The sequence below is a fragment of the Catharus ustulatus genome, chromosome 1 (genome assembly GCF_009819885.2).
Source record: "Catharus ustulatus isolate bCatUst1 chromosome 1, bCatUst1.pri.v2, whole genome shotgun sequence".
Lineage (NCBI taxonomy): Eukaryota > Metazoa > Chordata > Aves > Passeriformes > Turdidae > Catharus > Catharus ustulatus.
The window spans coordinates 149,663,392-149,680,753 of NC_046221.1; the positions used below are offsets into that span (position 1 = coordinate 149,663,392).

At 39.2% G+C, this 17,362-nt stretch overlaps 1 protein-coding gene across 7 annotated transcripts in view; it reads right to left on the reverse strand.

Moving 5' to 3' along the window:
• The window catches only part of ENPP2 (ectonucleotide pyrophosphatase/phosphodiesterase 2), a 71,407-nt gene that overhangs the window by 32,230 nt on the left and 21,815 nt on the right, over nt 1–17,362 (reverse strand). For all 7 annotated transcript variants that reach the window (XM_033082216.2, XM_033082198.2, XM_033082226.2 and 4 more), the window contains exons 4-9: nt 15,409–15,534; nt 13,346–13,406; nt 11,998–12,095; nt 10,904–10,983; nt 9,574–9,693; nt 1,175–1,230 (exon numbers count right to left, since the gene is read on the reverse strand). In XM_033082216.2, the coding sequence (XP_032938107.1) occupies nt 1,175–1,230; nt 9,574–9,693; nt 10,904–10,983; nt 11,998–12,095; nt 13,346–13,406; nt 15,409–15,534 (541 nt within the window). The remainder of the gene's footprint in view (nt 1–1,174; nt 1,231–9,573; nt 9,694–10,903; nt 10,984–11,997; nt 12,096–13,345; nt 13,407–15,408; nt 15,535–17,362) is intronic.

Below are 17,362 nucleotides of genomic sequence, written 5' to 3' on the forward strand. Positions count from 1 at the left end.
TTTTAAACTGGAATAATAATTTTGGGTACTGTACAATTCTTATATTTCTATTACTTGTGCAGTATGTAAAAAAGAAAATCCATTATTTCAATTAACTCATTTCTAACTAAAGTATTTTGAAAATGCTGTTTTCCTGAGTCTGCCTGAAAATTCTCCCAGAAATATTCTGTGTGCCAAACGAAATAAGGCAGTTTTAAGGCATTTATATTTCAATCACACATAAATTGGTTGTCTCACTCCCTTACTAATGCCATTCATACAATCTGTCCTTGGCTACCTTTTCTACATTCTATATCCACAAGCATGCATTGGCCAGGATGTTTATGTAGACTATGTAGCTATAGAACTCAGGAATCACATTCATTTCTTTGGTTTATAGAGCACCAGAGTGGAGCTCTGTCAGATTTCATCTTGCAAGCCTAAACCTATCATCAGCTTGTAGTTTGTTTTATTATTCCCTATATGTGCTTTATGATGTTTAGAACAATAAAATGTAGTATTTCTAAAGGAATTTTTAAAATAGTCAAATTCCTTTATTACTTTAGTCTTGTAGCTTGAATGTTTTCTTTGCTCCTGCAATCCTGCCAGAAGCTGTAATAGAAACACTGATCTACATTAATTCCTCAAAAATTGTCAAAATTCATTCATTTTTCGTTGTAAAGATACATTTTGGTGGGGACAAGAGAAAATAAGTTGGAATCATTAAACAAGAGAACAAACAGCAAAGATCCTCAAGGCTGTCTTAAAGCGAAATTGGATATCTTGCTCAAAGGACAAACTGTATTTAAAATGAATGAATCAGACCTTTAAGTCAATTAGACTGGTGATGTCAATTAACATAAGAGGACAATAAGAGTCTTCCATACACAGAAGACGAAGAAACATTGCTAGCAAAAATCCCCACACTTTGGAATGAAAGACAGTAATTTTTCACATAGTCACGCATCTTTTCTTTAGACAACTGTTAAAAGTCAGTACATGAATCTAAAGCAGCAAACTGTAGCATCAGCTGTAGTTATCCGAAACGTTGCACAAATGAAACAATAAACAGGTCTGTAGGTAGAGTCTCCCACCTACTGAATGCTTAGAGCAAGGAAAACAACTTGATAAACACTTAGATTGAATTAATTCTGAACTATTAGTTAAAAATCTCCAGAAAACAGAAGGTACTTACATAGACCAGAAGAACGTGCCAGCTTTCACCCCTTGCTTGGCTGCAGTAATCCAAATCTAATGAGGAAAATATAAGAGGATTAGAATGTGTTCAGATCTCTAATGACTCTCTGAAATCAAAAGAAAATTTTTTCAAGACACATTCTTCTACCCTAGAGCCTAGAAGTGAAAATTACAGTTTTCAACCTTGGCCCTAATTTGAAAACGAGGAGTGACAAATCTATGCAAACTCTATAGCACTGAGTCAGCTGCTGTGCATCCCTAAATCTCTATGTTGCTTTTAATTAAAAGCAATAAGTTTCATGGAATTTCTCCGGTATTTAATTTCATTTTCAAAACCCAGCCACTACTCATCTGACCCTTTTCCATTCAGGTTTTGGAGGATACTCAGTTAGAAAGGCACATACCTTAACATTAATCAGTATCTGCATAAATGTCCCTCTTCCCAGTATCCCACAATCAGTAAGCCATCAAATGAAAATGTGTTAGAAGAGAGCACACAAAAAAGGCCACAGAGAGTGATGAGGTGTTAAGTCTGCAAGGGAGGGACACATTCCTACACAGATGTTTAAGAACTTCTTGGGCTCACCGTGATTGATAGAAATTATGGAAAAATCTCCATGAAATTTTCAAACCCTTTTTTCAATCCTTTAAGTCCCTTGTATTTTTTTAGCTATAAATCAGTTTGCAGCAGAAAGTTCCACAATGCAGTAGGGTACCGTTCTCACACTTCAAAACAGCATATTAATCCTTTCTCTTCCTTCTTCTATACAACATTCATGATAGTCCCCTCTATTTACTCCTTTTCAAACATGAGTTTGTTTGATCTTCCTCTAATGAAAGTTATACCATACTCCTGGCTATCCTCATCATCCTCTTTCTGTTTTCTATCCTATGACTCTATACAAGGCAGGGAAATGAGAATGTTAGAACATCAGAAAGGTTCGCAATCAAGGAAAGCAAACAATAAGTTTGTAGCTCAACAGAACCAAATTTCTCTTGCAACGAACTATCCAAAATATCTCAAAACTAATTTCAAAAGCAGCAATGGCTTAAAGGCCAGCACTGTGTATACAGCTAGGTTATCTCCTCCCATTATTTATGTGTACTACAATGTATACACTTCATGAGGAGTTAAGACAAAATGTGGCTCATGTAATTGCAGTTTTTTGTTTACTTTAAATTGACTCTTTGAAAACACATTCAAAGTCCCTGTACCTTGCTCAAACAGCCAGAAACTGTCATCTGTACGTGCATCATTCAAATGTCATGCCTGAATTATTCATACATCAGCCTTAATTGAAATTGATTTGGCACGGTAATGAAAGATCATTTGCACAATGAGGCTATAGTTAACAGCAATTAGATTTGGATATTGTAATGTTATTTGTGGGAAAATTGGTCATCTTTGCCTTTCTGTTGCCCTGGACACAATCCTTACCTCTCATCTTCTATTCCACCAAATCTGACTGACTCAGTCCAATTAAAATAAAATCACAGCTATAAAAGGCCCATTTTTTCATTTTAACTTTTTGATAATGTATCCTCTTTTCCAGTAAAAACTACAGGCAGAGTAACACTATAGAAACGCTGTTTTACTAAATACATGCAGCAAGATCAGGAGCAGAATTGCCACAGGTTTGGAGCCCACTCTTTGTTTTCAGGTGCTTCTCCTCATTAATCTGATTTTGGCCTTGGCTCATAACTACACACACTCAAGTTGCCACCAACCAGCAAATGCCTCAAACATCTCCCCCAGCCTCTGCATTCACAGCATTCCACTAGCACCATAGTTTGCATGGTGGCAAAAATCAAATGATCACAACGTGATGTAGCTGCACAGTAACTGCCAAAAAAAAAAAAAGAAAAAAAGAAAAAAAGAAAAAAAGAAAAAAAGAAAATTGCTTTGAACTTATATAGGAATTTAGGGGTTGTAGTTGAATAACAGCAATATTGTTTTCAATATCTCAGGATACAGAAACTTGAATATCACAGGATACCATCTCTGATAGATAGGATGGGACAGGAGGACACGAGTGAACAGGAAAGATGAGAAAGCATGCCTACAGCCCAGTGATCATGTCACTGAGCCCTCACACTGCAGTCAGAAGTACAACTGCAATGTAAGGATGCTTGTTGGTGCCACATAAATCAGCACAGGCAGGGTACATAACCAGCCTTGATACTGTCTAATTAAGGCCTTTATTCATTACATATTCATTAGTGCATCATGGTATTCTCAGGTGAAAAAGGGCCCACACTTGAAGCAATTTCCTTTTCCTTTGCATTGCAGATTTATGCATAAAGAAAAACCCAATAATGGCAGAGAAAGGAGGTAAAAGACACATTCAGCATGAAATCTGTGTCAGCTCCCTCTGTTGTGCTCTGCTTGGAAAACCATTGTCCCTATAGCAGATCTATTTTTCTTTGAAAACGTTTGTGTTCCTGCAAATTCTAAATAATTTTGCAGATATCTTTAGGAAGGTAGCAACAAACTAAGTCCAGGGAATTCTGTGTTTGGATTTTACTATCTGCAAACTCTAGTTTGACTCCCTAGTGTTTTGGCCCACACAGGCCCACGCTGTCCAGTCTGCCTGGTTGTCTAAATGAGACCAGCCAATTCCTACCCTCAGCAGCTGAAGATGTCCCATGCTGCTTCTGTCCTAGCACAGCTGAATTCACCTTTGACCTTGTATATTTTAGGTGATTATTTTAAACATGTGCCAAAAGACACTCCCTCCAGGCAGGCAGGTAAAACACTTGGCATCCTGACAGATGAATAACGGGATCATTGCCAAGGTAGCCAGCACATTTGTGAGAAAGTGGTCGCTATATTTCTATTCTCGTTGAGCATAGAGTGTGCTTCATGATCGTCACCTGAAAAGAGCATGAGCATCTTTCTGCACTGGGGTAATGCACATTAGTAGAGATCACTCCCAGCTGTGCAGTCCTAAGAGCAGTAAGTGCAGTAAGTGCAGCCTAAAGGCACCCACGCTAGCTTCAGAGAGGGAAAAGCTGCACCTGCCAGTATTTCACCTCAGGAATGTAGCCATTTACATTGGCATTAGCTGTTTAGATGAGTACCTCTGTCTGCTGCACTTGAAATAAGATGAATAGCTAAGACAAGGATCTGTTGAAGGCAAAAATCAGCAAATCAAAAGGACCCTATCTGTCTACAACATCTGAGTGAGTCTGAATGACTCCATCCTGACTTTGGCAGGCAGAGCCTGATTCAACTCAAGCTTACAAAAAACTACTACTGAACCTCTGCTCTCCTTTGTTTTTTAAGGGGAAGAGGAGAAAAAAAAAAAAAAAAACAAAAAAACCAGCCAGCCCTTTGATTTATTTAAATCCAAACTAAGAAAATTCAACACTATCCACCATGATACCTGAAACTGCTACTAAGCAATACATGAAGCAGCCATATCGAGGTGGAAGAATTTCTATCTGCATTGATCAAGCTGTAAATAAAATACTCTGTGTTTTACAGTTGAGACAGTACTGCTGAATCTAGCGGTAGCTGTTTCTTCTAGAAGTACCCTTTGTTACCTAGTGGATAGGCAAAATTAGACAACAGACTGGAGCAACTGATGGGAGCGTACAAGTTTATTTCATTCTTTGGCTATAGGATAATAACTCCAGTAGAAATGTTGGGATCAAACTCTTACTGCAGTCTTATCACCAGCAAACACCTTTCACTGTCATTAAGCTAAATTAATTATCTTTCAAGGCAGACTACAAGTTGTGCAGGAGGGTGGCATGGAAAAATGTTACCAGATGCCCTCTCAACCTTGTCCGTACAAACTAGTTGGAATTAAGAAGCAAATAAGGGTTTTTGTTCTGCAAGGTCAGTACCATTTTGACTTTATGCAATTTTTTTGTGATACATCATTACATGATCTGTAAGTAAAGGAGGAGAATTGTAGTCATTCAACACAGAGGATGACATGAAAACAGATTGGTTGATCTCTTACTATTTTTCAAATATTTATTCCCCTTCTGTCATTCCCAATACAGAAAGACCTGTTAAATTATGCACTCACATGTTCAAACCTAGTACACCTGCATGTGTCACAGGACATAGTACACATGCTTTCCTAGATATACATGAAACATATCCTGTAAGTTGAATTAGTTCTACTTTTATATTCTCTGTGTTGAATGACTACAATTCTCCTCCTTTACTTACAGATCAAAGTAGACAAGGCTAAGCAATAGATTAGGAGCCAATGCTGTTATGGAATGTGGTTCTCCCTTCTTCTGACTGCTAGACAGATTTGCAGGTGTGCAAGTGCTTCATCCGGAGTTATTCAAGACAGCTGTGGAATTTTCTTTGAAAACCTGCACAGAAAGTGGGACACCTCCCTGGTTTCAAAGTTCTATGAATAAACAAGAGCCCACAACTTCACAAAGGCTGACACGTATTTGATGAGTCAGATGGATCAAAGGCTGACATAGCAATGAGAAATCCCTTCTACATCCAGGCAAAGGTGGGAAGGAGGAAATCACAGCATTTTGTAGCAGAGAAATGCGTACAAGACTGGTGTATGCATGTAGAATTAATACCACTCCTGAACAATTTGCAATTTTTTCTGCCAACAAGATAAAATGTGGAGTAGCTCCTTCCACACTTCTAACTCGACAAATGTTCTCCTAGACTTGGCAACTAAGCATCGCCTTCTTGCCCAGACAGAAGATTTTTGATACAAGAAGTCTATTAAATAAATAGACAGAGTCCTGTTGCTTGATCATGGCTCAAGCTGAATGAAAAATACTTATAAAATAGAATTACAGACATCTCTCCTGCTTCCCTTACCAATCAAAAAAGTGATTGCAAGACCTGTTTCAGGATGGAAAGGCAGATGGCAGCTTTTGTAGCTCCCTCTGTAATTATTAGACAGACAAAAATCAATACAATTGCAATAATGGTTTTATTCTAAATACTGATATATAAATCTGGATTAATCAGGGATATCAAGCTAAGATGCAGGGTGGTAATAGCTAATGTCCACAGGCATACCTTGAAGACTACAAAGACAGCTTCACAACATGCTGTCTGATACCTAGGAATGTCATGGCCTGTTTAAGGATTAACATCTCAAAATAGTCCGTCTTTGAGGGCTGTAGTCTTTAAAAGGTTGATAGTGGATTTAAAGTTACATAAAAGGCACCCTAAACATCCATCAATACTTCTACAATTATGATATTTCTGAAGTTCTTTCGGACCCAAACTCAGATCCAAGCCAGGTCACTTTGTGAAGGAGCCTCTCTGTCCCCATATACCAGAGACCAGAACTTTTATACTTTGTGTCTTCGGACCTTGGAGTGGCTAATGGCTTATTTCTAAAGATCACGAAATATCATTTATGAAAAACCCCATGTATTGTCTGTAGTGTGAGTTTAAATGCGTTGCATCAAACCAAGACATGGAAAACTACTGCTTAACAGAAGCCAAAGACAGCTGGGGCCTAAATTTAGTGCCTAAAATTATTTGGGATGAAAACAAGAATGTCAGTGTAATGAAAAATGGGCAGTAAGCTTAGTTTCCCCCATGGGCCCTGATGCTCATCATTTCTGTGAGATGCTATTGCAGTATGAGGAGTGGTTTTATGGCTGTTTCCTATGAAACACTGTTGTTTTGAAAACAAGGCTGTTTTAAGCTTATATAATAAATCAACATTGTATACTAAATCAGGAAGTCACATAACCAACGACAGCACCCTGAAACACTTCCAAGCTACTTTCTCCCCTTTTCTCCCTTTCGTAATGCTATTAATTTCTCATAATTCCTGGAGTAAAAGCATTCAGCTACTCATCTGCCAAATCCCACTGATGTCCATGGTAATCTGGCTGTTTCCCAGCAAAAGACTGAGTATTAGAACGACTTAAGACAGAAGGAAAGACCACTTAAACTCCCCCACATTTTCATAGAGCCATGTACAGTAGACCAGTTTCCAGGAGCAAGAAAGTATTTGAGAGATTATCAACATTAAATTACATTCTCTTCTAGGCAGTTTAAACCATAATACAAGGCTGGGAGTGATGCTCAGACACTTTTTATGCCTTGCACAAAAAAATAGTAATTTCCAAACCTGTGCAAACCATTTTCCACTTTTGCATGTTTTGAGTACTTCAGTTTGAGACTCAGGACCTAAAAAGAGCCAGCTGAGTATGTGATATGACAGATTTCAGGATTCCTGGAATATGCAGACCAGATATCTCTTCCTATCCCCTTAATTGTCCTGTCTTATCTTTCAACACCCAGCTATTTTGTGCAGTCTATGCCAATGATATATTTAAAGAAAATTATAAAAAGCAGTTAGAAACTGACTATATCTAATCAATACAAAGACAGAGATAACTTCCTCTTATAAAAATCTGGAGTTCTCTTATAAAATGTGCAATTCTTGCACATGCAGAGAGAGTATAATTGATATCATATTTCTGCAAGAGATTTAGCTCCTCCTTATCCAGTTACTCTAGCCACTCCATCAAGTTTGCCCAACTTATGGGTTTCCCTCATAATGTGTGTATGGGGATTGAATTACAGTCCCTCCTCTGTGCATTTGCTTCCAATTTTCCAAAGACATATCCAGTTTATTACATGATTTGTGTGTTTCCTTTTTAACAATTCTTCAGAACAACTGGTTTATTTTATCATCCCTACTTGGGTATGCAACACCCCCACACACACACGCCCCATCCTCTGAGGATTTCACCCAGCCTAAGGTCACCCATTATTGCATAACTTTCTTGAACTCTTCTCAAATGACATTTTTCATCCAGAAAAATCTTTTATTCCCTGGAATAGCATAGGTGTGGGAATTAACAATGTTCCCGACACAACACAGCAAGTGATGAAATATTCATCACACCTCTAAAATATCATGGTTTAAAAGTACAAGCCCCAACAATTAGTTTTCCACTACCTCCTACCTAACTACGATTAAGGTAAGATGCAGAATAAAATTTGCAATGCATAATTAAATTTCAGCTGCTTAATGAGTTGTCACAGAGCAGTTGAGCCACAGGATTATCTATAAACTGAACTCCAGCAAACTGGAGAAGGTTTAAACTGTGTGGCTCTGGCTGTAACTGAGATAAAGAGGTTACACACAGCTGCTCTTTCACTGCTCCTAGTTTTGATCCTGATTATTTGCTTCTATGTGGAAAGACAATAGATACATTCCTCACCTTCTCTTCTCCTCACCACCCATGCCAAAACCTAACCCAGGTCATAGCTAGCCAAGGGAGAGCCTACACTCGCGGACAGATTTTACAACAGCACAAATACTTCATTCTGGCTCCACTACAGCCTGACACATCTGCCTGTCACACATCTGCCTGCAGCTCTAAGATGCCTTGTCTCACATTTGTTGCAGACTAAACGACATGCAGACAACACACACTTGCTAAGCCTACAACTGGATGAGTAACTCCCTTTAGCCTCTTGGGATATTTGTGTCTTAAGAGATTTGGGGGATGACATGGATCAATTTAGCAAACAGAAATGACAGATTATGGTGCTCCCAAACCCTTTCTGAGGTCCTCACTTTTAATCACTGAATTAACCTCACAAAAGAGTGAGGTTAATTCACCAGAGAGCATTTAAACCATAGCTCCCTAAGCAATCACTGCAATGAAATTTGCATGCACCTTGGCTTGCTGGACTTAAAATTTACTAGTTTTACTTTTGCTGTCAAAGTAAGCTACCACAGCATGCACTAATTGGGGAAAGTGCAGCAGAAGCACGGAGACTGTCTTAGCTGTAGTAACACAGAATACTTGGAAAGGCTCCATTTCCTTGCCCAGAATTAGGGCTCAGAACTAGACAAACCAAGTCCAACACTAATCTAAGAGACTGGACATAGTTCAGCCTCTGCTGCTGAGTTCAAGGCAGAAATTAATTCTCAAGTTTCCACAGCCTCTGCAGTAAATCAGGTATTAAGACAGTGATTACTTGTGGACTTAACTAATAATTACAAAATTATGCCATGCTATGCTGATGAAATATTTATACTAAAACTGCTCAAAAACGTTACTAGGACAAAAACCTGAGACACCCATAATGAAAAGGAAACATTATGCCATAGTAACAAAATTACAGTGTTATATTGCTCCCTCAAGTGAGGGTTTTATCCTAGCTGCATCTAATTTATACTTATCAATGCAAGCACCTTTCCATAGTCAATGGATTTATTATTCTGAAAAGCAAAAGCCAACTCAAAACATTACATTAAACTGATAGATGGAGGGCCAGCTGGGGTGCAGGGGATAGGGATTAGGTACAAATTGTTCACATATGGGTTTTTTTAATTATTATTATTGGCTATGTTCCACAGCACAGGGGGAGGGGAGAAGAGGGAGGAAGAAAGAAGTAGGAGGGAATTTGAAACTTACTGGTTGACCTCCCCACCATCTGTGATTGAATTTCTCTCGCCCTCGAAGACTGAAGCTGGCATCAAACACTGGGTCATACATCGAATTGCCAACAATCCCATGTGATTCAGGATAGAGTCCCTTTGTGCAGAAGTAGATTAATTAGTAAAACCCTAATGCACACAAATGCAGTGCTTCATAGCTATCTGCAAATACCACTAAATTATTTTAAAATAAGTATCTTTGTAACTACATAACAGAAAAGATTTTTACTTTCAGATAAGAACATTTAAATCTGGCTGTAGTAATGAAAGCAGTAAGAGGTGATTGAATTGTGCTAAAAAGCATAAAAACTCCTGCTACTCAATACTTTCAAGTTTTTCACAGTTTAAAAGTTAGTTTGAAGTCAAAGAAAAAGCCTAAATGTATGAAAAGAAGATCGATTTGTGCTTCCAGTTCCTCTTAATGAATGCCCTTTTTGGACACAGTAATTCATTCTCTGGTTGCAAGAGCAACACTTAGCATTTCCATTTTATACTATTTTACCTTCATGAGTGCTTCTGCTAGATAAGTTATTTCCAAGAAAAAAAATGGAGGCAGGTCACCCAAAGCCATGGCTTTATTATCACAATTTATGCTGCAGTAAAAGCAATTCAGGGAGAACAGAAAATTCCATTCTCTGGGCCCTCTCCCCTCCCAATCTATTCTTTCTCCATATGCTCCCGTCTGATCCATTTAAACATTTGTGCAGTTGCTGAACAAAAAATGAAAAAATGAAGAGGAAAAATTTGCAGCTGCAGGTGGAGAGTCACTTATGGTAGCTTTAGGAGCACTCTCAGTGTCACACAGGTGTGGGGACAGCCTGGTTGCCAGCCCTGCCACCGCAGCCCAGTGATGGCTCCTCTCACTGCAGGGCCAATGCAGACACTCTCAGCAGCTGCACACTGCCCCACTCACTTGGGCTGCTCCAGCACAGAAACAACTGCTGGTTGTATTCAGGGCAGCATTTCAGGGGTGGTTTTTTCGCTTGGGAAAACTTTGACCTGTAATTATGCAGCAGTACAAATAACTGAAAAAGCAGGCATAAGAAAGCATAGGAAAGCTGTGGCAGTGTATAATGGTGAGATACAATCCATTTCACCACTTCAAAATAAAAGAAAATACTTAAATACTTTTTCTTCAAAATTAAGAAAATACTGAACATGAATAAATACCAAAAAGAATGAATAATGAAGCAGTTATATATATAACATATATATATCCTTTCTTTTTTAAAGCTTTGCTTCCTATAACACACATTTCTACTTCAGTGCAACATTTTATTGTGAAAAAATCCTTCCCAGGGACTTACAGTAGCAAGGGTGTACAAGTTGGGAAATGTTTTTGTAGGGTAAACAGGTCGCATGTAAGGAGAATGTGTTCCACAAGATCCTGAAAAGCAAATGAAATGTGAGGAAGCAAAGCTCTTAGACATGGAAAACCAAACCAGAGAAAGTAATTTCTGTGACTCAAAATGATGCAGAAGCTAGTTAAATTTTAACTAATGTGAGTGAACTTTCTGTTGCTTAACAGCAGCCAGCAGTGAGGGCAGTAGTAAATCTACTCATGCACTCTTTGTACTTCACAACTGAAATAATGCATCCAGATGACTACAGAACCAGCTATACTCCCATAGACTGGGGTTTTTTTTCCTGAGCTAGTCTCCATCTGGAATCATTGGAAGTCTCTTGTTAAGTAAAACAACATGAGAAAACACAGGTTTAGTGTAAGTAATAAATACACCAAAGCTGCAGTTTCATACTGGGCTTTGTGGCCTCAGCCCCCTCGCAATCATAGAATCATTTAGGCTGGAAAAGACTTTCAAGATCATTAAACACAACCATAGCTGGCTAAACAAATATGAAGGCCAGTACACACAAGGGGAAAAAACCCAACATATTTCAAGGGTATAGGCACACACAAACTACCCTGCAATACAGAGAGGCTCAAATGTGCAGTGCACCCAGTTCTCCACAAAACCAAGGGGGGCCCATTCTCAGGAAAGTGAGTGCAGGGCATATTTTCAGCCAATTAGCAGGCATCCAAGTACAGCTTCTGCAGCCACTTACCCATATCTCTGACTTTTTTGAATCAAGTGGAAAATTTCCTGGGCACCTCCCAACTAGCCAGTAAGCATGCATGATACATATCATGTACTAAAGATGAATTTCTTTCCCGACAAAACCACATGAAGGTCACTGATTCTGAGCAGCATTTCCCAAAGCAGCAGCTGTGTGCTGCATTTTTCAGGGTGCTTTCAAGCCACCGGTTTGATATCACCTAATTTCAAGGGGACTTCTGCCATTTCATCTCCATATTGACCATTCTGTTACTCAATGAACAATGAAAGCAATTGGGCTGCAAGAGACTGTCTTTCATTTATTGACAGAAAATAGATGTACTCACTCAGTTTTTCAATATTGGGCATGACCTTGTTCCCTTTCTTCATGTACGATGCACGGAAACCATCAACAGAAAAGATGATCAAAGGAGGACGAACAAAGCTAAAGGTAAAAGCAGCAGGAATATAAAGCAGTATTTAAAATTTTTAGTTTTTTAAATTTCCATTTGATCACTGACCCTCCAGGAAATCCAGAAGTTCAGTTACTGTATAAACTATGTACCTATAGTGTTTTACATACTTAACAGACAAAGAGAAACTGATCATCCTCATACTTAGTAACAGCCAGTGTTCCCTCAGTCAGTGAAAGGGTTGATATCCAACATAAAAGATATCTTCCCTGAGCAGCTAAAAACATATAACCCATAAAGGCAAGTGCTTATACAAGGAGATGGAGAAGCAAATTTACCATGCACAAGTACCCAGCCCAGGACACAATCTCTAGTTAAAAACCACATGTCTCATGACAGTTGGTCTTCTTTCTCAAGCAGAAGTCCATAGGGCATTTGGAGCACGCTCTGTGAGGCACAGCTCATTCTAAGATACTGAAGATGACAGTCCTTCATGTCACTTGATTACTTTTTCAATTTGCTACTGAAAGTCAAGTCCAAGCAGGCAGATACACGTCATGGATGGACACACCTAGGCTTTTAACGTCACCTGCTGCAGGGGTGAGCAGCTGTCACTGTCACCAGGAGAAGCACGTCCCAACTATCCTCCTAACAGCACAGGCTGAGCCGCAGCTCAACACAGTACCCACAGTACCCAACCTTTAGGGATAATAGTGAGACAATGGTTTCAAAAGTTACTTACTTTCTCCATGTAACTCATGTACTCAGATTCCTCACTAAGTCAAGCCTGTACCCCATTGCAGTTTAGAAATCCTTTCATTTAAGAATATAATGCTAAAAGTACAAAATTTTATCTAAAAAAATTGCCTGAACTGTGTTCATGTATGGCTTAACGTGAATTTTACTGAAAGCAGAACAACCTAGGCCTTTCCATTGACTTCAAAGGAGTCTGGCTACCATGCCTATGCAATGTAAGAGAAGCAGGCAAACCCAGCAGCACATCATTGAAGATCAAGAGTTCAAACCCAAATATCCACCACTACTCACCAGCAGCTCAAAGGCAAATGCATGACAATATTATGAGCCTAAATAAAGGCAAGTGCCAGACAATATTATGAGCCTAACTGTACAAATGGTGAAGCCCAGGAAAGCATCCAACCCACAGTCATTCAGCCTGCATGACAGAGTCAGTGCAGAAATGTGGTAGGCAGAGGTCCAAGGCCAGAGCTGGCGACCACTGGCTTGCTGCATTTGCATTTCCAGGTGCAAGCAAAACACTTACCCTGCTGGACATTCAGGAGCCTTTATCTCTTCACAGTCATCATCCACCCAGTGTGTTTCTCCTACCAGAAAAGTCACATTGGAGTTACAAAAAAGACAAAATCTGTGGATACAGCTACAGGTTTTACAGAAAACATTTATTTAAAAAAATAAAGTCTAGCTCCAGTTAATGGACTGACTTGTCATACTTCCCAGGAAAAATGAGAATGCCTTTTCACAAAGTTGAAAAAGTGATCTGGTTACATTCTATTCAGCAAAAATATCCAAACTAGCACTTCTACAAGTAGTTCTTAAAACTGGAGTTAAAAGTGTCCTTTTGACCGCAGGAGACAGTGGTGATGTTTTAGACAGAGTGGTCATCTATTTTAATTTTTTTTATTTTTGATCTGTCAAAAACAGGCAGTGCTGCTTCTGGTTGTGAATTCCCACCTTTCTCCCATCAGTTCTGATGCCTCCTAGAGCTGATTCAGCTGGCTAAAGGCCCCAAACAAAATTCATTCTGGGGAAGAAAAACAACTCTAAATAGTTTCCAGCTGGTTTAGAGAGGTGATCAGCTCATGGATCAGGTGATACTCATGCTAAAAAAAGCATTAAATACTCTTTCAGAGGAAGATTAGTTAAAATTACTTCATGTAATCACCTATTTTCTTAAGGTTTTCACTGCTGAATGCTGTCTATAGAGTGGCTCATGACTTGCACTTTTACAGGTCAATTGAAAAAAACAAATTATTAGCTAACAAGCCTACTTGCTGAATCTAGCATTATTAAAGGAAATGAAATTCAATTAAAAGAACAAAGCAGAAAACATCATCAAAAAGACCTGCAGGAAATGTGTGCTGCAACAATTCCAACTGACCATGACAAGAGGTGGAGGGACAATTTCCAAGGGGAAAAAAAACCCAAACAACACACTATCATCAGTTAGGCAAAGGCATGAATAAAGAGGAAACACTGTTCTCACATAAAGCTTAGTCCTGCCAGAGTTCCAGGGTCATTGAGATAGCTTGTTATTACCCAATTAAATGAAAATTATGTACATTAAACCTGGAGACACACAAATTCCTCTGTCTTGACCCTTGTGAGAGGAAGCTCACAAAAAAAAAAGACAGAAACTGGAAACTATACCACTATTTAAGTGGTCTCAGCTTCTGGTTTCTTTGGGAAGAGGAAGGACAGTCTACAGGGATTTGTTGAAAAACACATGTTTCATTTGGATTCCTAACAGTAAAACCTAAGTAAACAAAAAGACCCATTTTCAGTGTATGGATGGAGCTGGACTATTATAGTTTTGTGAACATACGCATTTGTCCAAAATGGTGAAACAATTTTAACCTGTAACCAGTAAAGTTAATGAATGAAAAAAACTAAGAACTAGGTGAGAAACAAAAGCAAAAACCTGTACAGCTCATTACCAAGGATGAGAAGACCTGTGAATGGCAGACACACTAGACAGGCAGGATACGCTCTAAAAGAGCAGAGCAGTGGATGAAAATCAAGTGCTCCCAGCCCATCCATCCACCAAGCAGCTCTGGCTGTTCTGCAGCCATGGTGTGTCACGACCATCTGAAACCCAGGCCTCCCACCTGTGTCTAATAGCGATTAGATTCTTGCAACTCCTCTTCCACAAGAAACAAAGCCTACAGATATTAGGCCAAGTAGCTGGAGCAGGAGCTTTTGTGGTGGGGGTGGAGAAAGGTCTCTGGGACAGAGATAACATATCTAGGAATGCTCTGAGATCATTAGATATCCCTGCACTCCCTGTGATGTACCTGAACACTTTAGAGCTTTGCTTTAAACTCTTCTTCGTCCCCCTCCACCACTTCTCTTTCTACCACTATTTCTACAGGCAAAGATAACGTCCTTCAACATACTAATTACCTCTGCTAGTGCACAGAAAATTACAAATGCGATCCCCCACTTTCCCCACCTCCTAAAAAAAAAAAAACTAAAACAAAACAAAAAAAAACCAAAGCAAAACAAGGAGAGTTCCTCTTTCGGATGAAAACCTTACCCTGCATTCTATTGGGTTTGAAGAGATAAGAGGTAGAAAGACCAAAGACGTACCTTTGCAAACGACTTGGTAATTAGTACAGCAATCTCCTCTACTTAAGCAGTCTTCAGAGCAGTGACAAGCATTGTCATCATTCCTGGTTTCTCCACAGCGATCTTTGGTACACTCCCAGCCCCGAGCTAAAATATTCACAATGTAAGCAAGAATGAGAGATTGTAATGAAAACAAAAAGTATTCATTTACCTACAATGAAAACACTCTAGTCGTCAAAGTAGGTATGTAAACCAGAAAGAAAAAGGACCCTTGTCACTTGCAAGTCCAGGAGGGCTCCTCCACAAACACCTGGGTGAGTATTTCTGCTACCCTCAGGTACCGTATTCCAGGCTTGGTACAACCTGAGTGCCACAAAAAGCATGGAAAGGAAAAGACGAAAAAGAATCTTCATAAATAGATGGTGGAACCTAACACACAAACTAAGAATTCTGGTGTTTCTTGGGTAATCTTTGCATCAACGCAGTCTTTTTTTCTGCTTTCTTATTTTCTAAGGATTGAACAGGGGACTGTAGCAGTTATGAGGAAAAGCAAAGTGATGCCTTGCTCCCACCATCAGTTCCTCACCCATAGTGCAGATCCAGTAGCAACCTCAAAGATACGAAAAAACAAGAGCTGTTCTTCAAGGAAAATTATAGCATGGCTGCTGTGAAAACTTCATCTTTTCTCATCTTGGAAATGAATTTAAGATCTGGCCTAAGTTTGGTGCTCTCTCAAGGGTGGTACATTCCTTTGGAGCAGGGCCTATGGTTTTAAACATGGTTTTCCACAATAAGGCCCACCTGAGAAACTATGAAAATTACTTTAGACAACATGCACCGAGTAAAAAAACAAACATCAGAGCAATGTCTTTTATCCCCTTTTCTGCTTCATTTGGGGCTTATTTCTGTAAGTATGTAATATTTACAGATCACACATATGATAACTGCTTGAATAAATGCCTGTGGGAGTATATGACCATCAGCGCAACAGCCCCAGGGGCTACACAAGTATGCATATGTGAACCTACATGTCTACTGTGGACAGGAGGGTAAGGAACTGAAATTCTGCCCTTTGATAGCAGACATTGTTCTGAAAGTCTTCAAAAAGAGCTTCTCATTCTGCAGCCATTTACAGCAGGGCTGGAACAGTGTCAGCCTAATATTCAGAATTTTTTGGCCTGGAACCAAACTTGTTTTTCACACTAGATTAGCTCACTCTTTTTTTGTATCAATCTATGAAAATTATATAATCTTAAACAGAACTGAGGAAGTCAGGACTTTAAATCATGGCACATTCAAGGGCAATGATACTTTTAATCATTGCACTTTTCTTCTGGCTGCTTAGTAAGCGTAATACTTCAATAAAGCAATAAAAAGTTCAGCGGCAAAAATAAAAGGCACCTGTGTCAACTCTGACCACAGTGCAAACACTGAAGAAGATGGGTACAACTAATTATTTAAATGCACTATGCTAAGAAGTAAAACATAACTCATGTCTCTCTTTGAAGTTCTCCTTACCTATGACTCATGGGGAAAAAAAGCCAAAAAAAGAAAGTGAACTGATTGCTATATTTCCATCCCCCAGGGTCCAATGAATTGAAGTCAAATGTTTCTACCAGTGTAGTAATATGTATCATAACACCTGGAAATCAGGGTCTGGGACACAGGTAGCAAGTTCTGGCTATCCCCTGCTCCAAAAGTACCCACACCCCTTCAATGATCCCAACTTCCAAGGCACCCTCTCAAGTGAGACTGAATTGCTCCAATATTAAGTTATCAATTGGGATGAAAAGGGATAGCTGACACAAAATTACCAGTGTCCAGTTTTTACCATGGCTTTTGATTGTAAACTAGAGGTCAGACTGGTGCCTGACCACTGATTATTGCTTTTAATCCAGTGTCAGAAGATCTGCTTTTCTTTGTGGTATGAAGAGTACTCTGCTTTTTTTGCCCCTGCCGTCAGGAGTGATAGGTG